The following is a 24,081-nucleotide window of genomic DNA, read 5'->3' as shown; positions in this document are numbered from 1 at the left end:
GAAGAAGAGGAGGAGAAGGAACAGGAGGCGGAGGGATGAGGATGAAGAGGAGGAGGAAAAGGAGGGAGGAGGAGGATGAAGATGAGGAGAAGGATGAGGAAGAAGAGGAAGATGAAGATGAGGAGGAGGAGGTGGAGGGATGAAGAGGAGGAGAACAGGAGGGATGAGGTTAAGGAGGATGAACACGAAGAGGAGGAGGAGGTGGAGGGATGAGGAAAAGGATGAAGAGGAGGAGGACGAAGATGAAGAGGAGGAGGGATGAGGAGAAGGAGGAGGATGAAGAAGAGGAGGAGGGAGGAAGAGGAGGAAGAGGATCCAGCTGTGGTGGGATGTGAAACATCTGTGTCTCTGACCGTGGACGCTGGCGTGCTGGATGTCGATGGCCTTGGTGGCCTGGTCGTCGGCCGTGGACAGAGCGCTGTGCACGGGGGAGAAAACCTCCAGGACGCCTTTGGTGAGACTGGGCTCGAACATCATGCTGCGGCTCCGCACGCTCACGTTCTCACAGCCTGGGTACAAGTTGGAAATACTCACTGACACTAAAACACAGAGGAGAAGACACGTGAGGAGGAGGAGGAGGAGGAGGAGGAAGAAACTCATCATCACGGCCGAGACGGTCGTAAGTCAGACAGTCTAGACTTTTAGAAAAATAAAAACAGGAGCATCTTGTGGTTTATAAATGTTACATGTTTGGTTTTTGTGAAGCTTTTTTACAAAAGTGAATTGCACATGTTTATTTGATTTGGATCCCCATTAGCAAACTTCCTGGGGTCCATACATAGCAACATCACATGAAATGACAAAAAAAATACAATAATAATGATAAAACAACAACAATAATTAGAGATATAATAACAATAAGGTGAAAGAAGGCAAAAAAAATAAAACAAAACAAGAATAATAATGCAACTCATCATCATTATCTGTGAATGTGTATGTGTATATATGAAAATATAAACTGATTATATTAGTATTATATTATTATTGTTGTAAGCATGTGTGGAGTAGAGGTTTTTTTTGTATCAGAATCACAAGAAAATGGTAAAATAAAAGAATAAAATATGTGTTTTTAATGATTGAATAGGCAAGAAATTGATAATTTTTCATTTGTTTCCCTATTAAAATTTTTTTTAGGGATGTTTTTCCCCTTAAATCTAATTTATGGTCTAAAGATGGAGGGAGTTTTCCATATGTTGTACTAATTTCAAACATGAGCCAAATTTGTGACGTGGATCTTGATAAATCACATCGATTTGACACAAATAGCAATAAAGACAGTTTCTTACTACAAAAACCTGCAGAACAGCTGGTCAAATTCTCAACGGATAATTAATGAAATGCAAATATATCTCTATAATAAGTCTAAACTGTTCCCATGTGTCACTGCAGTGCAGATCTGTACAACGAGCACTGTGTTATCTCTCCACTCACTGTATTATCAGATTACGCACTATAATAACACACTGCTAACACAGGGGGGCGCTGTTCTACAGAAGATAAATCCATAATGCAGATATAACATCTGGATTTTTCTCTCCACACTCTGTGCGACCACACCTACAGTTTGTTTTCTCTGGTTATGAAATCAGCAGAGTTTCAATCTGTGTGTAAATGTTTGATTATTGGGTTTGTGTTTTTATTTCTACCTCCTCTTACGGGGACCCTGAACGCACCACGAGCTGTGACCTTTATAAAAAACCACCACAGTCTGACATTATTAACAGAAACCACTAATTAAATTTTCTTTTGTTTGTTGTTGTCATTATACAAAGTTAATCCTTTTGTCCGTCTCCTCTCTGTCTGAGTTTCTTGCCGAGAGAAACTGAACTATAACAAAACACAAAACACACAACACGTGTTTCAGGCATGACTGCAAAAGTTAAACTGAAGGAGAGTTATGTGCTGTTTACTTAAGAGACGTTACGTAAGATTTTCAACAGCTCACAGAGTCAAACTGGACCAGTAAAATCACATTTTCTTTAACTCTGATCACATTTACTTTGATATAATTAACTTTTTTTCCTCAGTAAAGTCATGTCACAAGACAATTAAGAAAAAAAAAAGGCTAATATAAGACAGTGTGTTATCTCTCAGCCTCTCACTCATTGAAAAAAGGTGAGAAAAATGTAACAGCGCATGAAAAACTGCGGCCATGTTTGCTCTCTCAGCTTGTTTTCCTGTTTAAACACTAACATCGGCTGCAGCGTCACTTCAAAGAAGCTCTTGTGTGTGTGTGTGCGTCTTAAAAGAAAAGAAAAGGAAAGGTGATTCATAAATGATTCATAAAGAATAAATGAAACCTTGTAGCAGCAGAGCAAAACCTCTGCTTGTCCACAAATTGAACTGAAGGCGGATCAGTCCCACTCACTCAGACACACAGAGATCAATACACACTGCAGAAATCTTCCAGGTGACAAACAAAAACTAATATTTGAGTCTTAACAGAATCATAAAGTTACATATTGACACTAGACGAAGGTAAATATACATTCAAACCTGCCGTAACGCTCATAAAAAGGTAGAAAATCGATACTTTTATATTGTGTTATATTCCTGCTTGAATAGAAATCTCTCCACATTGAGACACAAACATGTTTCTTTGTGTCTCACTGTGGACTCCTGTCACGTATCACTGCAGTTATAACACACAGTCAATAAAAGACGGTCTCTCGAGACGGAGCAGAGATGAAAAGAAAAAGAGAGAGAGAGAAAGGCTCTTTTTTTTCTACAGAGGTAAACACAGACTTCCTGAGAGAGAGAGGGCGGGAGATCAGCTCTCAACGTAAATGACCATTATCTGAGGTAACGGCTCAGCAGCGCCGCAACACAGGCTGGTTAAAGGAGACACCATCCTGTCTCTGTGTGTGTGTGTGTGTGTGTGTGTGTGTGTTGTCAGGCCGTTTAATCACAGACGTGTCACTCAACAAAAGCTTTTTTCCGAACCAACAACTGTTTTTCTGGAGCGGCGGGGGTTAATAGTGAGGTCACTGAAGCCGGTTCAGAGTTTAAGAGTTTTGTTTTGTTTCGTTTTGTTTGGTAGGAAACTTGAAGAGAACGAGGTTAATGGAGGTTTCACCGGCTCAGCATCACTGGGACGAGGAGGAGGAGGAGGAGGAGGAGGGAGGAAGGGGAGGAGGAGGAGGAGGAGGAGGAAGGAGGGGGAAGAGGAAGAGGAGGGAGGAAGAGGAGGAGAAGGAGGAAGAGGAGGAAGGAGGAAAAGGAGGATGAGGAGGGAGGAAGAGGGAGGAGAGAGGAAGAGAAGGAGGAGGGAGGGGGAAGAGGAAGAGGAGGAGGGAGGAAAAGGAGGAGGAGGGAGGAGGAAGAGGGGGAAGAGAAGGAGGAAGGAGGGGGAAGAGGAAGAGGAGGAGGGAGGAGAAGGAGGATGAGGAGGGAGGAGAGAGGAAGAGAAGGAGGAAGGAGGGGGAAGATGAGGAGGGAGGGAGAGGAGGAGGAGAAGGAGGAAGGAGGGGGAAGAGGAAGAGGAGGAGGGAGGAGGAAGAGGAGGAAGGATGAGGTAGGAGGGAGGAGGAGGAGTAGGACGGATGAGGATGAAGATGAGGATGAAGGACGAGGAAGAGGAAAATGAGGAATAGGTGGGGGGGGGGGGGGGTGAGAAAGAGGAGGAAGAAGAAGAGGGAGGAAAATGAGGAACGGGGGGTGGAGGAAGAGGAGGAGGAGGAGGAGGAGGAGGAGGAGAGGAGGAGAGGAGGAGGAGGAGGAGGAGGAGGAGGAGGAGGAGGAGGAGGAGGAGAGGAGGAGGAGGTGTGAACTCATGACTGGTATTTGAATTAAATCTCAGTTTTTGCTTCACTGACTCCTGTTCTTCACCACATCATGTTTTAGCTTCTTCTTGAACCTGGATCAAACCTTCCTGATCCATCATGTGAGCAGCTCTGTGTTTTATTGCACCTCCACTGTACAGCGTCCTTTCACTGACTTTAATCTAACGTATTATCATCATAAGCTTAGTATAATTTAAGTTTTTTCGCTGGAGCTTAATTGTTTATACTTGAGAAATGTGGCCGTCTGAAAACTTCTAGTTAATCAGTGATATAATATCGCACAGCTAATTGTACAAATGGCCTCTTTGATATTTTGTAAATGTTGTAAAATGTGATGTGTTTCACCTGGACAAAGACTTGAATCGCCTTTTAATGATGAGTCATTATCTCCTTAGTGCCGTTTTAAATCATTCATGTGATGAGATCATTTTGTCATATGTATAGGATTTAAAGTCATAATGTAATGTAAAAAACAAAACAAAAACCAACTCAAAACCCAACATTCACATTCATGCTGTTATTTCTCGAAAATGCACTCGTTCACTATAAATACTACGCCGATTAATAATTCACACATCTGTATAAAACATATATAAAGTTGTACATATTTAATGCACAGAGCAGCTCAGCATTGATTCAGGTCAAGGTGGCTCAGACGCTGCACTGCCCCTCCATCCATCATCCTGTGGCAGCACCATTAGAGACCGACAGGGTAGAGCTGAGTGCCTTGCTCACGGGCACAAACAACCTCCTTTCATGCTCCTTTAACATTTATTCTTGTTAAATTTGGATTTTTGGTGGATAAACACACAAATCTTGGGTAACTCTTTAATTTACAGGCCGCTAACTACGTGATAATGCCAAGAAATAGCCTAGAAACAACGGTCAATTTCATCGTAATGTCATGTTTTTCATATAAAAGGCAAAAGATTACACATGCTTTTCATGCTTTGAATTTTTTGAGAAATGCCAGAATTTTTCTCCATTAAAGGGATGAGCAGTATGGAGGTATCTGGATGTTTCATAGTGTGTGTTTTGGACGATTCAAAAGTGAACTCTATCCACCGCCATTATATGAAAATCCGTCGCCAGCCGGACCCCCCTGGAACTCCAAAAGCGTTTTGATGACTCAGAAAGTTCACCAAACCTTTTCTTGGCATGACGGTGAGTAGACAATTGGTGAATTATCGATTTTAGGTGAGGTATCCCTTTAAGTCCTTGCAATTGACCGTTATTTCTGGCCTATTTCTATGCAATCAATTGCTATTTCTTGGCTATATTTCTTCACATTACTATGAAATTACTTGTTATTTCTTGGCTATTTCTTGACATTATGACGTAATTAGCGGCCTGTAAATTAAAGAGTTACCCCAAATCTTGCAAAAGCATCAGAGTGTTCGTTGTTTCAGTTGATGAACGATGAACGAAGAACAACAAGGACTGAATTAATTCTGTTGCTGTGCATTAACATGATGACAGGCAGATGAATTATTTGAGTTTCTTTTAGACAGAATAGATCAGATCTCTGTGCAGTGACGTACCGGGAGGTTTGGAGTTGATGGGGGAGTTGGGGTGTCGGGCCGTGTTGGTCATGCGTGTCCTCCTCCGTCTGAAGAAGCTGCGCAGGATGCCGCACTTCAGAGACTCGAGCAGCGTGCTCTTCCCGGCTCCGGAGTGACCGAACAGCTTCAGCTTGATGCGGGGCTGCAGGGTCTGGGTGGGTCGCAGCTGCTGGATGTAGCTCAGCTTGTGGTTGTCCTGGGAAAAAAAAAACCCCCAAAACAAACAACAAGAGATAAAACACCAGAAAGGAGGAGGACGAGGAAGATTATTCATTAAAATCCACCGACAGCTCAGGTCACATTGAGAAACACATTCATCTGCTGCGTGACACCGAATGTCTGCATGTTTTCAGTTCAAGGAGCCTTTATCACATTTTGTTCCACTTGCTGCATCTTTATCTTCTTTTTATGAAACCTCCAAACACAACACGCTCTGATTTCATGTTAACCCTTTAGGGGTCGGAGGCGCCTATTTTGGCCATTTTTTTGAATATATTAGATTTTTCCTTTATATACCACATGATCTGATAATTATTTTTGCACTTTAACCTACTTTATTAACACGTTAGACCCAAAAATACACAGAAATCATAAAATCTAACTAAAAAAATTACGAATATATGGAAAGAAATGCAACGCCCGGCAATTAAAACCATTCAGTTTTTTTAGGGGGTTCACAACTTCTTTGCACTATTGATCTGTTATTATTATGATTGCGAATCAACCAATGAGGTTCAGAAGAGCATAAAATCAATCTTATAAAATACATATTTCTTCCTCTTCCTCACAGACTCTCTTCTAAACTCAGCTGTGGTCATTGTTGGACTGATGGTATCGGATAATGACTGATGGTTGATCCACGACGGAGATCTATTCAATTAAAAGTAAGAAAGTAATGTTCAAGTCAGGCCTTCACTTTCTTCTATATGGCGAGATGTACAGTTTATCAATTCAACAGCGGTATTAGATCGGTATTGGGTATCGGTATCGGCAACGGTGAATCCCACTATGATACAACAGGAAAAATTTTGTGAAAACAAACTGCACCAAGTTCAAAGTAACTGAAACTGGACTGATGTGAATGAATGACTTCAACATCTGGACCAAGATTTACAGCAAACCACTGAACACATGGTGAGATACATTAGTTCAGTAAGAGGTTAAGATGGCTGCACTGCAGGAAAAAGGGAAACTCTTAATGATGAATCCTCTGGACACCATGAATGTTGATGCCAATATTTCCAATAACAGTATCAGACTGATCAATACTGCCAAACCCTGGAGCCACTGGTGCAGCTATAAAGCCTATAAAGTGAACGGATCATTATTGATGACTCATGTTTGTTCCTCACAGCCTCTATGACCCAGTACCAGCCCAGTGAGATGATTAGATTTGATTAAATTAGTTGTTGATTGACACATATTGATCATAACAGGCTGTCGGCCTTGATCCTGTTATTTCATGTTCACGTTTAAAAGTTTTTCATGTTGTTAATTCAAGCTGCACAAACGCTGCTGCTGCTCTAAAGCACAGATAACATTTATTAACATGTAAGGCACTTTTTTCTTTCTTTCTTTTCTTTTTTTTTAAAAACCATGAGTCATGCGTCAGAAGTGGCTTCAAATGCTGTGAGTGGTTGTGTGGGATGTGAAAGCTCTCCATCCTCCCACCTGGGTCCCGTTCACGCATTCAATAAATAAAAAGTTTCTAATTTCACTCAGCGTGATTCACATCTGAGCAGAACGCACGATGCGTTTCATTTTGAGATACAATTTCTGTTGAAGTGAAGTTGGCAGAACCACCGCGCCGGCGTCTCTCGTTTTTTAATTACTTTTCTTCTGGGTTATACCTCGGGAAAGTTGTCGTCAGGCCTCCTTCAAATTCTGGCGTCAGCGCGTTATAAAGCGTCTGAAATTAGCAGCAGCATATTGCAGAGGATGACTGTTTTCACAGTTGTGGCTTTCATGTTTTCACGCTCGGCGCTGAATCCCAGCAGGTGCTCTGGGAAAATGGATTAAAGGAGAAGTCGGTAACATTTAGCTTCAGGTAATAAAAAAAGAAAAAAGAGAAAGAGATTGTGTGTGTTTTGTTGGGCGGGGCTTCGGTTCAGACTGGGAACGCTGGGCTGAGCTCTGGAGGGGAAGAGTGGGGAAATGTCAGGGAAGTGGAGCGTTGCAGCTTTGATCTCAGTGGGACTTGTCCTGTCCTATTAAAGAGCCTCTGGGGCGAGACACTGAAACCCAACAGCTTCACTCTATAGACTCCACTTTACGTCACTACGGATTATCTGACTGGACAGATACACATTTCTCATTTCCCCAGAGTCTGAGCTTCACAACACCCAACTAATACATTTAAGTCTCAGACTTCATTTTCACGCAAGTGACAAAGAAGACGACCATGAGGCTGCATATACAGACAGCTGACGTTTTACTAGTGGAACTATGCAGTCCTCCTTTTCTCTGTTTTGCTAACCCTCCCCCCTCTGGCCATGTGCATTTGTTTTCAATGCAATAAAATGAATGTTGTTGCTACCTTTTGACATATCCAAGACTCTAATCACCTGCAATGCCCCGACCCCCGGCCCCTACTATTCATTTTATAAAAAATATGTCCTAGTTTGTGTTGTTTTTTTAATAAAACAAGCAGCATCACATATTCAAACTGGCATATAAAGGGTTAAAATCCAGAAATGTATTGATTATTTTGTATTTTTGAGCAGAGCTGAAGTGGTTTAAGAGATTTGAGCAGAAAAAAGTAGAAAAAAATATTGATATATGATGATTTTATAGCAGTTTTTTTGCGTGTCCATTTTTGGCTCGAAGGTACGGAAGAGCATTAGGGCCAACAACGGAGATTTTTTTGTAAGATTCTGAGATAAAAACTGAGAATCTCTGAGATAAAAAGTCGGAATTTCTGAGAAAACAGTCTGACAAAGAGTCTGCATTTCTGAGATTCATTGGTTGACTGGATGTCACATGTACAAGACGACGATTCTTTTGTCTTTTATCTCAGAAATTCTGAGAATCTTAAAAAAAAACACCTCACTGTTGGCCCTAATGCTCTTCAGGTCAAAAAGTGTCTGAGGTGTATAAACCAATGAGAGTAACCGATATTAGATTAAAAAAATATGTCAAAAAAGAAACCTTCTTGCAGGAAATAATGCCCGAGGCTCAAACACAGCCAAATAATAAGTATAAACACACAGGTGGCGTTTTACTGAAATCTATAGTTCTTAAAGGGGAACTGTTAAGTCCTTTTCTCTGTTTTGCTAACCCTTCTCCGCCATGTGCATTTGTTTTCAATGAAGCCAGTGAGAAGACAATACATAGTGCAGTGGATAATGTTATATATCATATTTGTGTTGTCTTATCTGTCATAAACAAGAGATTACGGATTATGGGGTCGATCTGGGACACCGGGTCGGAGGTGCTGATCTTTTTTTTTTGTAAAAGACGCTACGTGGCCTCAATTCAAGTCATTTAACCATCACAATTACTCTGGAGCTGTTTAATTAAGGTGAGAAATGTTCCATAGTTCCTCTTTAAACAACCAGTTTAATGATGTTTCATTCATGTTTCCTTGTCAAAAGTTGAAGAGAAGAATATTCAAGAGTAGCTGCAGTGGAAAAGGACTGTAGCTGATGTCTATTAACAAAATAAGCCTTGTCATCTGTCAAACAGCGGTGGTTTGATTAAAGGCTCCATGTGTTTTCATGATCGGGAAGGGTCTCATGCATCAAACCGGTCGTAACTGGACTCAGCCTGTTTTTAGAAACCATCACTCTAACACAAGCGGACAGAGTTTCCTCCTCCATGTGATGTCATCGCCCTACACCGACCATCCAGCTCGTCTCTGCTTCATCCCTCAGCCGCCAATCAGCAGATGAACTAACAAGCTACAACATATCAGAGAGACAACTGAAGGGAAATGAAGGAAAAGGGAAAAAAGAGATACTGTTTGTTCTGTTTTAATTATTTAACTCTTTTCTTCTTCTTTTTCTCTTGTTTTGTTCTGGCTTATTACAATTTATCTCAATTCATTTACTTTTTTGGCCGCTGTGTTGCGGCGTTAGGTCCTTCTTGTCCTGTGCTGTCATGTGTTTCGGTTTGCTTTATGTTTGTCACTTGTATTGCACAATATGTGACCCATCTTTTTGCACATATTTCATTCATTGTTGTTTTCTTAAATGTTGTACATTTAATATTTGCTCATATTTTTATGTTACTGATGTTTTGAATGCTATTTATTGTATGTTTCTTGTGTTTGCATGTTGTTTATTGATGATTTTATTTGACGCTATCCTCTGTAAAGTGTCCTTGAGTGGCTTAAAAGGTGCTTTTTGAATAAAAAATGTATTATTATTATGATTAATAAAAAAAAGAAGAAGAAAAAAGAAACAACTGAGTCTCTGCTCTGATTGGCTTGAGAGATGAGATGTAAAACTATATTGAGCTTTGACCAAAAGCCACTCAAACCCACACATACAGTTCATCTTGCTAGATATTTCACAAAGTTCAAATAAAACCCTGAACAAGTTTGACAACGTGAGGCCTTTAAGACTGAGTCAGGCCTCTGATGGAAGTGACACTGTGACATTTACTGACGATTTCAAAGTGACAGGAAGTTTGCAGAGCAGCGTCGTCTCCTCTTTGAGCTCAGATTCAGACTAATGCATCAAAACTCATCACACTTTTACACGTTAACGGACAAAGCGACCAAAGACGGGTCGGATTTGGTTGCTTAAAGTGTTTTATCTCACACATACTGCTCTTTCTGTACCGATGTGAAGTGAACTTGTCCTTTGTAAGACTTTGCAACATATATTAGTTTATAAATCTTTACTTATTTAGCTGTTCAGAGTAACTGTAGCTCAAACACACACAGAGGATTAACACCTTCTCTTCAGGATTTAATAACAAACCCGTTCTCTGTGAGAGCCTCAAATGTTTCCTGCCTTCACCTGTTAAGTATTTTCTCATGCATTTTCACCTGTGTATATGTGTGTGTGTGTGTGTGTGTGGAAAGTGCTGTGACACAAAGTCTAAAAACGGCGGTGTGCGAACATCTAACACATTCCTGCTTGGAAACGTCGCTCTCCACACCTCTGCACTGAAATAGACCATGTGTGAGCAGCGTTTGTTTTACATAACACAGAGTTTTTCAGGTCTTTTCTTCTCATTTTCTTCCTGCTTTAAATCACAATACCATGAAGAAACCTTTGATTTAATTAACTTAAGGGTTGTTATTTCATTTATTTTTTACCTTTTTAAGCTTCCCCAGCAAAGAAATGATGTGTTCGTGTTGATCTGTAGAAGCCAAATCCTCGGCTGTCTTTCCATCCTGAGAGAGAGAGAGAGACAGAAAGACAAAAAAAGAGAGAGAGGGATGAATATATGTATGAGCAGACAGATAATCCCTCACGTTGCCTTCAGCTGTTTGAATGTACACCCCCGTGTTTCTAATACACTTTGTTATATTTAAGGAGCTAAACATCTCTCTGGTGTTGAAGTGATGAAGTTGTTTCCACACCTGTCACTCAGGCTTTTGTTTACCCGTTTGTTTACAGGGATCAGTTCACATTCATTAACACTGACGTTCAATGACAAAACTGTAAATGTGACCTGGGTTTGATCAGGAGCTGATTCACACCTTCAAGCAATGAATATGTGAGTATTGGGGGCGGGACTAGATAAGCTTTTGCTTCTCCTGCTTTCCCTTTCGGTCATGTGTATTGTATTATTGGATTAAGATGATGTGTGATGATGATGACTAATTGACATGCCCGAAATGAACCAAATAAATAAACACCTGCAGCTCCAACAACACCTAAATATATAATTTTAGACTCTGGGTCCATGATCATCAGACACAGTTGCATGTGCATTTTTGAAAGTTTATTGTTGTTTCCAGAGTTAACTGCAGGAAATGTGCTTTCTGAGTCACGTTATTCACTATTAATTGGATATAGGAAAACATAAAAATGAACTATTTTGATTAAAAAAATATATAATTTTAGTCATTTTCTTGAACCAAAAAGTGGTGGCAAAAATATGATGGTTTCAGCTTCTCAAATGTGAAGATTTAATGTTTTTCTATATCTGAACATCTTTTAGACTCTCCCAGACAATGTGACATTTAAAGGTGTCACTTCAAGCTGTGGTAAACTCCAATTTCAACATTTTTCACAATTTATTGACATTTCTTGGACAAAACTACTCAAGTAACCAGCAGATTAATCTATAGTTTAAGTAACAATAATCAAATGTAGATCTTACGTCCTGCTCAAAGACATGGCTTGGTTGATTTTTTCCATGAACAAAGAGACGGGCTCCTCTTAAAATGTTTTTACTTTAAAAAACTGCAACAAGAAACATATTTACCTCCAAACATTTAGCTTTTGTAAATACTGATATTAGTAGTCAGGACCAGCGTTGAAAATCCAGTATCAATACTGAACTGATTTGATATTTCTCCTGCGTACAACTCATTAAAGCACTGCAGTGTCAGAGCTGACTCCAGTAGATTAACTACAGCTGCAGAGTCCACACACACACACAGACACACACAGACACACACACACACACACAGACACACACAGACACACACACACTTGGAGTACGTGCTCTCTCATTCTTTCTCTCCGTCCGGCTCCAGAGCTGCTTTCATTTTGTCACTTTCTCCATTTTCTCTTCAACACCCTGACACAGAAACACCACAGTCCCGACAACCCTCACGTCTCTTTCTCTGTCTCGGCCATCTGTCACTGTCACTGTCCAGCTGCTGCTGCTGCTGCTGCTGCTGCTGCTGCTGCTCGACGGAGGGAAACTGCCTCGACAGCCTGGAACGCCCACAGACACCTCTGCCTACTTGTACAGACCTTTACATCCAACTGATGAAGACACTAAACTACTTTCTATTTTAATCCGAGTCCTCCTCAGGACGGTTCTGCAGCTTCATGTTGGACACTTACAACTAAAAGAGCAGCCAGTAACACACACAAATACATACACATTGTGACCTTTAAGTTGTTTGTATTGGACAAATGTCAGAGAAGTGTAAATGAAGTGCAGCGCGGAGCAGAAAGTGACCGTTTAGTGCGATTTTAATATGTGAAACAAATTCATGAGACTGGTGCTGGTGCAGATGGCAGGGTGTCACGGTTAATACTACTGATGCTCGGCAGCGACACATGAGCGGCCGGTGTTGGTGTTTGACACAAAACTGGAGACGAGTGTTGGCTCAGACACACAGTCTCTCTCTCTGTCTGTGTCTCTTTAGTTAAAATTTCTGGACAGTTTCTAAGAAAGAGTTCAGTATTAGGCACAACCTAATACAGTTCAAAGCGCTCCACTGACTCCATTACTCGCAGGAAAAGCTACACAAGTTTTATCCTGATGTCCCACCAACGTGTAACAGATGTAAATTCACGATATGTACCTCAGCACATTCATTCTGGACATGTAGTAAAGTTCATTCATATCGGAAGTGTATTTGTCTGTGTTTTTCTGAGGCTTTTTGTAGGAATTTGGCTCCCAACCCTCTGGTTGCCGTTCTAGGGGCCACAAGTTGAAAGGAGAGCAATTCAATTTAGGATGGTGATTGCTAAAAAGCTGATTTTATGAGTGTTTATGGTTATGGATAATTTATGGTTTTGGAGAATTGTCAAACACTTCACATCTGGAGAAAAGGAGACTCTACAATTAAGATAGAGGAGATAAGTTTGATAAAACATGGGACCCGGTACTGAATTACCGTTAATACCATTAATGTGAGCCCATAGATAGAAACTGGCTATTGTACAAAACCTCACAGTGCAAACGAGTATACAGTATGATTTTGTATATGTCTACAAACTTTATTTATTTTCTCTGCTCTTATATGTTTTCTGTCTATAGTACTAGATACTCATCTTATAATGACCATGAAATATCATTGTAATGCCAGATGTGCTGTGTTCTACATGTTATGTGCTTTTTCTTCTTTTCTCTCTCACTTTTTTCTTTATTTTTTTATGTTTTTTTTCTTTTTTCGATATTGAAAATCAATAAACATATTTGTAAAAGAAAGGGAAAAAAAATCTGTCCAGTTTCTGAGTGTGTGGTTTTGCGTATGTGTGGAGCAGAGCACCAAGGGAAACTGGAGAGAGAGGGGTGATGACATGAAGCTGCCTGCAGGTCACCGGACAATGAATTATACATCTCCATATGTGCTTTCCAGATTAAACATGCAACATCAGCCGCCATTCAATATTCAACAGGATAAAGAATAGAAAGATGGAGACGGAGAAACCTCACAGCTCCAGACTCCTCCTGATATCTGACTGTCTGGATTAAATATGTCTCACATCTTTACATAGAAGTGAAATAAGATGTTTTTACCATAGTAAACGGAATCTATCATCTACTTCGTGTCTCAAATCATTCCTCACGAGTCTCAGATGATTTTGCAGCTGAAAAAAATTATATTTTAAGACCATCAGTGTTAAAAAAAAAAGATCTCAAGTGCCTCATGGATTCAAACCTTATACACAAAACCAGAACAAGGACAAAAAAGAAAAGAGAACCTCTCTCTTCTCTCCGAGTCGTGATTCAGGACTCGTCGGTTTAGAAAAGTCTGGACAAATATCAGCGAACAGATCCAAGGTTGTGATCTCACCTTCTGCTGCAGCTACAGTTTGTGTGCAGCCTTTCATGTTTTGTAAGATCCCTGAACATGGACTCTGACACACCACCGAGGTCAAACACACTCACATCGAGATAAAAACGTCTGACCCCTCACACTCAGTCTGCTCCTGATAAAACATCTCACTCTGCAGAAACAACCTCTCTGTAACACACTTGAATGATGATCATGTTTTGTTTTGATGACTTAAGTCTCTTTTAATGAAGATAAACTAATCCAAACCTGAATGGTAATGTTGTTGGTGTGTAGTGTTAATTCAGATAATACAAACTACACAAATATACACAGACATATAACAAGAGAGAGAGATGTTAAACCTGTCATATATTTACCTATATTTTGGGTGAAAACAATGAAAACTATAACTTGTAACTTGAGTTAATGGTGAAGGAACAATGTATTTAAATGGACCAGGATGCTGCTAAACAGTGGAAGAAATTAGTGTTTTGTTAAAAAAGTTCAAAGCTACTTAAAGCGAAACTTAAAGCGAGTATCAGGGTTCAAGAGGTCAAATCAATTTCAATACTAAAAAGGAGCAAGAAACACATTAAGATTTTTAAGCTTTAAACCCACAGAGGTGTAGATTAAAAAAAAAGGGAAGAAGGTGGAGCAGCTCATCATCAGGAGGGATGTTTTTTTTATAATGAATTTATGCAGATTAAATCCAGTTTGAGTGTAAAAAAAATAAAAAAAAATAAAAAAAAAGCTGCCATCAGCTTTTCTACTTGTGTTAAAGGTGTGTGAACGGAGCCGAAGAAGAAAAACTCACCTTACAAACAAGTCATTAACTGAACAAATGGAGCCTGAGATGATTTCACCTCATACATTTTATCAGCTCTGTCACGTATGTCATGCATTTCAATGACCCTTGGCGACACCCTTCAGAAGTTACATAAGGTGCAATGTGTCATGTTATATATATATACACACACTATATATATGCTAATGCATTCAGCTCCACTGAGAGCAGCACCAGCTCATACACCACTATTCATCAAAAAACCAAGGCCTTGGATTTATCTTAGCAAGAGAAAAAAATGTGCTTTCACAATCACCTGAGATATAAGTTTAGTTAGTTATAATGCATTATTATTATGTAACACGGTAACTGCTGCTGTCAGGGGAAGTGAAGTGGGGGAGAAAAGTGTTAAGTATGTGGCGACTTACGTTGGTGACGGCGTCGATGTTGGCTCCGGCCAGGCAGAGGTGACGAACCACCTCCAGGCTCCCGTTGTTGGCAGCCAGGTGGAGGGGCGTTCTGCCATACTGGACACAGAAGAGAAGAAGAAACAGAAGAGACAGTTTCCAGTTAGACGACAAGAAATAAAAAAGGAGAGGTTGAAATAACACTTATCAAAGTCTGAATAATAATCATAAACATGTTTGTCTGCATATGCAAAACAGAAACAGTCACATGGACGCTCACTCTCGCTGTGAAGAGGCAGAAATTATAACTTGTTCTTGAAGCTTAGGTCACATTTTTGTGCACCTGCTTCTTAAAAAATGTGTGATTTCAGGGTAGTAAATAAACCCCGGGAGCGTCTGCAGATTGTAAACAGTGTCTGATGCTACAGCGCTGCAATGCTACAGTTTACGGCCTGTTAGCTGAATATCATCAGTTCTCAAACTGGCTGGCAGATTGCAGCTTTGATTCATCCATGAAATAAGAGGCAGAGTGAATATTTGTAGGATATATTTTACTTTAAGCTGTTTAAGAAAAGGCTGAATGGTCAGAATTAAGAAAAAATAATCTGAAATGTGAGTTAAAGTTATGGTAAAATTCATTCTCATCATGTTTTTGTATTTTAGTCACATTAAAACAAACATCAAATTGCTTCCTGTATGAAAAAAAAACACCATCACAATGAGCAAGAGATTTAAGCACCAACAACAGTTTTTTTTTCAGTTATTACGTCACTTCTTCCACCACAATATAATATTGAGACCACTCCTCACAGCTTTTCTTCTGATTCTTCTTCTCAAACAAAGTGGATGACACCAAAAATGCCTCCTCTGCTGTGAGATAAAAAGAGACGCTTTGGAAGATATCAATTAGCCGCGACACAATAAGCGTCCTTGAAAGACGCAGCTCAATCATTTCCTGTTTGTCACAACTTGAAGCAAAAAAAAAAAAAATCCACTGTTGGAAATCTGCTGTAAACAAAACAGGACAATTTTCAAATCCACCCCCATCCCCCCCACTCAAAAAGCTGACAGTAGAGACGAAATCCAGGCACAGACTCAGCAGCAACGTGTGATGTGCTGCTTCAGATAAGCTTCATAAAAAATAAAAAAACACAAGCAGAAAAAATGGAAAAAATAATGAATAAATGGCAGACATCACATCTCTGGCAGAGCAGAGCTGTCTGTCTCTGATGCACATCACTTCCCTGAACTGTGCTGAGAAGAAAAAATGTTTCAGTATGCAAAAAAAAATAAAAAAAATTGTAGGAATCCCATCGCTGAATTTATTCCAAAGGAAGGTGTCAAAACAGAAACCACCGAAAGGGGAAGTCCCACCTAAGAGCTCCATTAAAGGACACGTCAGAATAAAGAAAACCAAATTAGTTTATTATTTTCGACTACTAGGTTTGTCAATATTAAATATTTTTAGGAGCGGTAGCCTTGATGCCAGATCCAGGAGCCTGGTCTAGATTAGATTGGATCACATAGTAAAAATCCTCCTGCTGTGAGTATTTACACTCATGGAAAATCCCTTAAATCCCTGTAATAGGTTTGGTCTCTGTTTATTTATCGCCTCTGTTTGGCCCCGTGATTTGGCCTAGTTCAGCTTGGACGGGACCGTGAGACTTACACGGCCAAAAGTATGTGGACAGTAATGTGGATTTGTTAGCTGTGACGACGACTGCAGAGATTTACATGGAGCAGAGATGGCGTAACTTTGGGTTGGTATCATAATATTCAAGTCATTAATTGTCATCTACACCAAACTGTCAATCTATACCAAATATCCAAATGTTTACGTTTAGTTTAATCGTTCTTTTTTTCTTATAAATGACTTTAAATTCTTACCAGTTCAGTGTTACGTACGGTAAATTAACGTAATTTAACCCAGTTATTGTACATTTATCTTTACTTTGGTGTACAAAGTCAGGTGGGTATCCGGCAGGTGGTGATATTAGACGAATTTCCTCGTTATGCTGCTACTTTTTTGCTTGGAGGGAAAGTAACGCTATTTAGGAATCATAACGATTAATTAATTGTGGGGTTTAATACCGTAATTAATTATTATTATTAAAGCGACCCCGAGGAGTTTGCTTTTGGTTATTAAAGAGTCTCATATTAATGTGGATGAATCTGCGTTACCCACTTGTTAATGGATTGTTTTGTCTTTATAGTTATTTTGACATTATAATTTAGTGGTTGACTCGCCCAGCATTTCCTACTTTCGGTTTCCTGGACGCTGCCCGGCGGGTCATGGGAATAACGCCGCCGGATCGCTAGTTGGCATCGTTTATGGTCGGAACTACGACGGTATCTGATCGTCTTCGAACCTCCGACTTTCGTTCTTGATGAATGAAAACATTCTTGGCAAATGTTTTCGCTTTCGTCCGTCTTGCACCGGTCCAAGAATTTCACCGTGCGTGCGGAAGCTCATGGGAAATGTAGTGTGAAAACACTTCCACTTTCCAAAACTCCTTGTAGTCCCTTTAAAAATATGACCTGTGGTTGCTTGCAAATGAAATTATATTAGTAAAAACGACAACTTCTTCACACCAGCTTGTAGATATTTATATTCACTGTGATTATATGATTATTTAGGGGGTTATATTGGCCAGATTTGATTTTTTGGGGGCGGTTATAACCCCCCCAACCCCCATATAAATAACGCCCATGTGTGGTTGGGTTAAAAGCAGGACCAGTGGAGTTATTCTACATCACACTGGGGGAGAATAAATGAATAAATAAATAAAAACTGTACTGGAAACGCAGCTCTGTCTAAAATATCACTGTATGTAACTGTTAAAAGTTAATCAAGGTGGTGTGTGTGTGTGTGTGTGTGTGTGTGTGTGATGCGTTACATAACGGTAGCCGGTGCGAACGAAGCTGCCAGCTGAAAAACAATAGCGGTGTTTGTCTTATGTAAGACGAGTGTCAAAACAGCTCATAGTGTAAAACCAGTAAACATTTTCAGAACGAGGACACGACATGCTAGTCAAAAGATACGGGCGCCATGACGGCTCTCAGAGTTTTAACATGTGGATGTCGGGAGTTCAACAAACCCACACAAGTGCAGAACAACAGTAGGCGCAGCACTTGTACAGAGGAGGCTGATGGACAACGAGTGTTGTACATGTGAGTCAGAAAATCAATCCTGAAACATTTGGATATTTGTCAACAAGGAAAGTTGATTATGATTTAGATTTTCAAAAATTATGAAAACAAGATAAAGATATAACTTTTACTGTGTCAGTCTTTGTCTCTTTTTTCTTTAAGATATTGTTGGGGTCTTTATTTTAAAGGACAGTGTAGCGAGACAGGAAAGCAGAGGGAGACACTGGGGGAATGACATGGGCAAAGGATCGTCTTGGTCAGGAGTTGCAACAAATTTCCTCCTTCCGACAAAATACATTTGTCATAATCAGTTCAGGAAAATCAGGAAAATAAACTTGCTGTTTCTTATTTCAAAATAAAAGTTCTCCTGCACTTCACTTACTTTTCAAAAAGGACACGCAAGTTGGACTTTGGAGCTGAACGATGTCGAAAAAGCAACTGTTTTGTTAGCTACTGCTGTTCTTAGTATTGTTTGCTAATATCAGTTGATAACGACAGTCTGTGTAACTTAAAGGGATAGTTCAGCTATTTTGAAGTGGGGTTGTATACAGTACAAATGTCCTGTCTCAAAATAATACACTAGTTCTAGAGTATGATATGAAGTAAAAAAATTAACAACGCATCAGCTGGTTGGAAAAAAGTTAGTTTATCTGGAACTAACCAACTCGTTTGGTACTCCTCCGCGCAGGTAGGGCTCTGCAACGAGCTGTATCAATTCACCCATTTGTACCTCATACAACCCCACTTCAAAAAACCTGAACTATCCCTTAAATGACACAAATTGATGCACAGGGCAGCCATCTTGGATTGCAGACTCATGGTTACTGAAGGAACTCAGAAACTCTGATGTCCAAGCTGCAATTGAACGCACCATTAAACCCCCTGAGTTACAGTTTACTCTCCAGACAGTGTGGGTGTGGTGGTGGTGGCGGGTGGGAAATGTGGCTGTCCTCCTTTACCTTGTTGGGGAGGTCGAGGCTGGCCTTGGCGTTGCAGATCGCCATGACGACGGGCAGGTTTCCGTCCTTGCACGCGATGTGCAGCGGCGTGTTGCCGTGGCGATCCTGCTGGTCCAGGTGGCAGCGGTGTCTGAGGAGGCAGCGGACCACCTCGACCTGACACCTCCGCACGGCCAGGTGCAGCGCCGTGTGGCCGTCCTGGAGGGAGACACACACACACACACACACACACACACACACACGATGAACACCCAGCCTTCACGCAGCAGGTACAGTACAACGCTCCTGTGTGATCAGACTGTGACCTACAGAGGTGGACGATGCGCTCCGGTGACTTTTTTTTTTTTTTTTACTGTCTATTTTTATTGGTTCTGTTCAAGCGGCATCAACTTGTGCGTTTCATCAGAGGATCCATTTGTCCTAATTAGGCTTCTGTCCTTTATCTCCGAGCTGCACCGGCGCCCTGAGGCCGTAATGTCAGGGTAATTATCACAGTGTTTCACTGGCTCGTTCCGATCTGTCGGACTTGTTTTTCGCTGTGTAATGGTGACCGGTTAATAAAGTCATCCATCTTTTTTATATGAGCTGTGCAACTGGGAACAAGTTAACGATGACGCTCTTTCTTCCTTTGCACAGTTTTATAGTTTTATTCATTATGGATATTTAAGTTGGCATATATTTTTTTCTCTCTATTTATTCTATTTTAGTATTTTATTCATAAAATATAGTTTCACAAGGATGTATGTAGTGTGTGCATGCCCATATATTATATGTATTATCTGTGCTACTGGGTACTTGAATTTGCTTTGAGATCAATGAAGTATCTCTAAGTCTAATGAAAGTTAATTCCTGATCCAGAGGTGCTAGGACTCCCTGGGGGATCTGGAAAACCGGGACTAGGAAGGGGTCCTGACCAAGGGGGCAGTTGTGGGTCTGAGAAGTGAAGCTCACTTCCGCGTTCAAAAAACTGCAATCCCCTCGGATTCCTCAGGGGGCTGGTGTCAGAAGGGAGCATTCCCCATAGACCCCCATGTTAAAATCGCCGACTTTACATCCTCAATAAACATGTTAAAAGCCTGGTGTCAGAACGTTTTTTCGTCTCAATCGATAGTTTCTACCCCCGCACACACTCTGAGGGGGGTGAATTTTTTTTTAACTCTATAGTTTTACTGTTATTAGGTTAAAATTCTGGCCAATCAGGGCGCGGAAACGTTGAGTGACAGGTCCGAGCAGCTCCGTGAACAGCTGCTTCGAGGGCAGTGGGCGGGTTCTCGGCTGGCCAATCCAACATGGCGCTGTCCAGGCCACCATATTTGAGTCACAAAAACGACTCCCCAAAACCAATGGGTGACGTCACGGACGCTACGTCCATTCTTTTTACAGTCTATGGTCCTGACTTGAGTAGAAAGTAAAATGTATAATGGACTTTTGGATAAAGTTAGTCAGACTACAGTAAGAAAAGTTAGGTGTTAACTTTTTTTTCTTCTTCTGTTCTTGCCTTTTTCTTTTCCTTTTTTGTTCTGTTGACACATCTTCTGTATGTTTGTATATACGGTACCTTTAACAAAAAACAATAAAAATATGTTTAAAAGAAGAGAAAAGAAAAGTTAGGTGTGAGTTCATCACCTTGTCAGTTGCCTCCAGATCGGCCCTGTGCTCCACCAGACACTCCACGATGTCCACGAAGCCGCGAGCCGACGCCGTCAGCAGCGGACTCTCGCCCTCGCGGTTCTTTGCGTCCACATGGCAGCCGGTCTGGCAGAGCGCCCGGGCCACCGCCGAGTATCCGTGCCAGGCAGCGCAGTGCAGCGGGGTCTCCTGCTCCTGGAGGAGGAAACCAACAAGGGAGGAAAACGTTTAGAGAAAAAGGTGCTCACTAGACCAGCACCTCAACAGGTGTGTGTGCGTGTGTCTGTGTGTGTGTGTGTGTTCTTACCCTGTCGGACAGGTCGGGGTTGGCTCGGATGCTGCACAGGTAGCTCACCACGTCCACGTTGCCATAGCGAGCCGCCACATGAAGAGCCGTCTCTCCAGACTGAAGGAAAAGTGCAACAGGAAATGATGATGCTCAGCAAAGTAGTTTAAACTTAACCACAACAAACTTAAAGGGATAGTTCAACATTTTGGCAGACTGCTTACTGAAAAACTGTCCCCGACGGGAACACGCATCAGCGGTTTTGCATGAATTTACCTCTAAAACAACTCTGTCTCGTAACGTTCTGTTATTATCTCATACAGTAGCGTGATGAATGTGCAGGTCACAACTTGTCCACCAGAGCGTTTTGGAGTTGTTGGATTGTGTATTTGATGAGTTCGATGAGGGAAACCAAGAAATCCCATGAGCCTCCATAGCGTAGCTCTGAGCAGCTCATGGCTCTGCTCCGCCGTTCTAAAAACAGCTTGCAACGACAATTAAAGGTAACGAACCTACTGCTATGACTATAGGGATTATGGCAATGGGCCAATTTGCCAAAATGTTGAACTATCCCTTTAGAAGAAATAGCTTATCTTCCCATCTTTATATGGAGACATCAGCGGAAACTAGAGACTTTTGCAAATCCAGTTAAACATTCTTTGTAATTGCTTTAAAGGTTAAAGTGTTGATATCCATATGAGTGATGGAAAATAAAAATTTAGCCGATTACAAGTGAATGAATACTGCAAGGCTGTTGTGACATCACAAAGTTACAGTAGTCCCAACACCTCCTTTTAATCCACTGTTTCTGAATATAAATAACACTTCACACTTACATTAGACATGGCAATCACCTATTATATACAAAATGGGAACTTTAATCAATACAGATGATCAGTGAGATGCGTCCTGCCATCTCCTCTGAGTCAGCAACTTTCCATAAAAACCTCCACTTAAACAGGACACTTATAATTTAACAGTCCTGCTTTTACGCCAGAGAGACTGGACTCTGCCAGCCAGAGAGGAAGCTGCTTCACCAGAGACACGGCGTTCGCTTCGTAGGTGGAGAAAGTGAACCGCTTGAAATAACATCTAATGGATTTATGTCGAGGGTGGGAGAGAGAAAAGCAACAGATCTATTAAATTATAGGATTATATAAAAACACGGCAGACGGGAAGGATTCACCTTCTTCCAGTTTATTCAGACAAACGCAGACGCCTCGGCTGCTCGTGAGTCTGTGTTAATCGTGTAATAAAAGATAAATAAATAAAGATTTAACTTAAATGATCCTTGAACTAGAGCTAGATAATAATAATAATAATAATAATAGTAATAATAATAATATGAATATGAATAAAAAATAACGATCAGGAAAGTGCCTCGAGTGCAGATTAGCTCTGGTCTGGTGGAGGAGGAGGAGGCGGTGGCGGCCTCGGACAGGAGAGGACGCCACCAGCGGGCAAAGTGATTGAAGAGACTGGAAGGAGAAATGCTTTTGGGATTTCATCTGCCCGGGCACACACACACACATACACACGCTCAGCGATGGAGGCCAGCATCAAAAGCAAACACACAAAACAGAGACACACAAAACAGAGACACACACACACACACAAGCCATCTTTCTCAGTAAGACCTGTTTCTATAGCAACAGCAAATAAGCTGATAAAACGCCAGAGTAACTGGTTTTTTCTCCCCAGGTGCTTACTGTGGTGAGTGTGATGAACATGTGTGTGTACGTATGTGTGCATGTGTGTGTGTAGAGTGTATACTGGTGTGTGTATGTGTGTAGTGTGTAGGTATTTTTGGAGAATTGGGGAGTAATGCTTCTCAAGAGGTTTAATGAGGTACAGTAGGAGAGTGTGAGTAACGGCTGATAGATGACAGTGTGTCGACTAGTATTAAGCGTGTTTCTGCACAGTGTGTGTGTTCATGTGTGCGTGTGTTCATGTGTGTTCATGTGTGTGTGTGTGTGTGCAGAGATAGATAGAGAGCGAGAGGCACTTGCTTCACCTTATCTTGGACATCCAGAGGGCATTTCTTTTCATGGAGGAATCTCAGGGTCTCGACGTGGCCGTGTCTCGCTGCGTAGTAGATGGCATTGGCTCCACTCTGAAGGATGCGGAGATGAGAGAGGGAGAGAAAAATAAATAAAAAGAAATTCCAGGATTTATCCCTGACCTTTAGAGTAAAATCCAGCTCTGTGGGATTGTGTCTGCAGCCCGATGATATGAACACATCCTGCTAAAACAGCACTTTTCCCTCCCCTGTCAAACAACTTGTTGGGGGACATAATAGAGAGAGACGGCTAAAAACTGGTCCTGATAGAAATCTAGTGACAGTGTGTCGGTCCTTTTCCACACACACACATCTATATCTAACAATAAGGGGAACAAGAGGCCAACAGTGTAAGACTAGAAGGACATGTCACGTTAAATAAAAGCAGACAGGAGCGTCTCAGTGTGTGTGAACAGGACGGATCCTCCTGCAGACTCACTCCAGCCCCACTGAATGAGTTTCTACGCTACGAGCTCGTCTGCTGCAGCTTTACAGTTAATTAAAGACCCAACAACCCTCCTCTTAACCACCAAATGCTAATTCCCGAGCCTTCCTACAATTCTGCTGACTCCAGACCCCCCCCCCACTCTCATTTATATTCATTTGTTGCATTAAATTAAAAAAAATGCAGCCAGAGATGCAGCAGCAGCACCAACAGAGTGTCAGTGTTAATGCAGATTGGTCACATCGTGTCTCTGCAGCAGAGCAGAGACCACTTCATCTCTAACGTTAACTCCAGCTGTGCAGTTCAGCAGAATTTATTATAGTTTTTAATGCCGTTTTCATGTTAATACCTGCAAAACAAAACCACAAAAGCTATTT

The 24,081-nt window shown here is 41.1% G+C and overlaps 1 protein-coding gene across 2 annotated transcripts in view; it reads right to left on the bottom strand.

Annotated features, from left to right (window-relative positions):
- The window catches only part of dapk1 (death-associated protein kinase 1), a 96,501-nt gene that overhangs the window by 7,323 nt on the left and 65,097 nt on the right, over positions 1-24,081 (bottom strand). Inside the window, exons 13-20 of one of the 2 annotated variants that reach the window (XM_085785927.1) lie at positions 23,215-23,313; positions 21,222-21,320; positions 20,912-21,109; positions 19,286-19,483; positions 15,198-15,296; positions 10,611-10,688; positions 5,324-5,540; positions 354-539 (exon numbers count right to left, since the gene is read on the bottom strand). In XM_085785927.1, the coding sequence (XP_085642053.1) occupies positions 354-539; positions 5,324-5,540; positions 10,611-10,688; positions 15,198-15,296; positions 19,286-19,483; positions 20,912-21,109; positions 21,222-21,320; positions 23,215-23,313 (1,174 nt within the window). The remainder of the gene's footprint in view (positions 1-353; positions 540-5,323; positions 5,541-10,610; positions 10,689-15,197; positions 15,297-19,285; positions 19,484-20,911; positions 21,110-21,221; positions 21,321-23,214; positions 23,314-24,081) is intronic. The other variant, XM_085785928.1, reaches the window with a different exon arrangement.

This window comes from Trachurus japonicus, chromosome 9 (genome assembly GCF_045865225.1).
Source record: "Trachurus japonicus isolate A0001 chromosome 9, Traja_1.0".
NCBI classification, from domain to species: Eukaryota; Metazoa; Chordata; class Actinopteri; order Carangiformes; family Carangidae; genus Trachurus; species Trachurus japonicus.
This window is presented reverse-complemented; position numbering and strand designations above follow the sequence as displayed.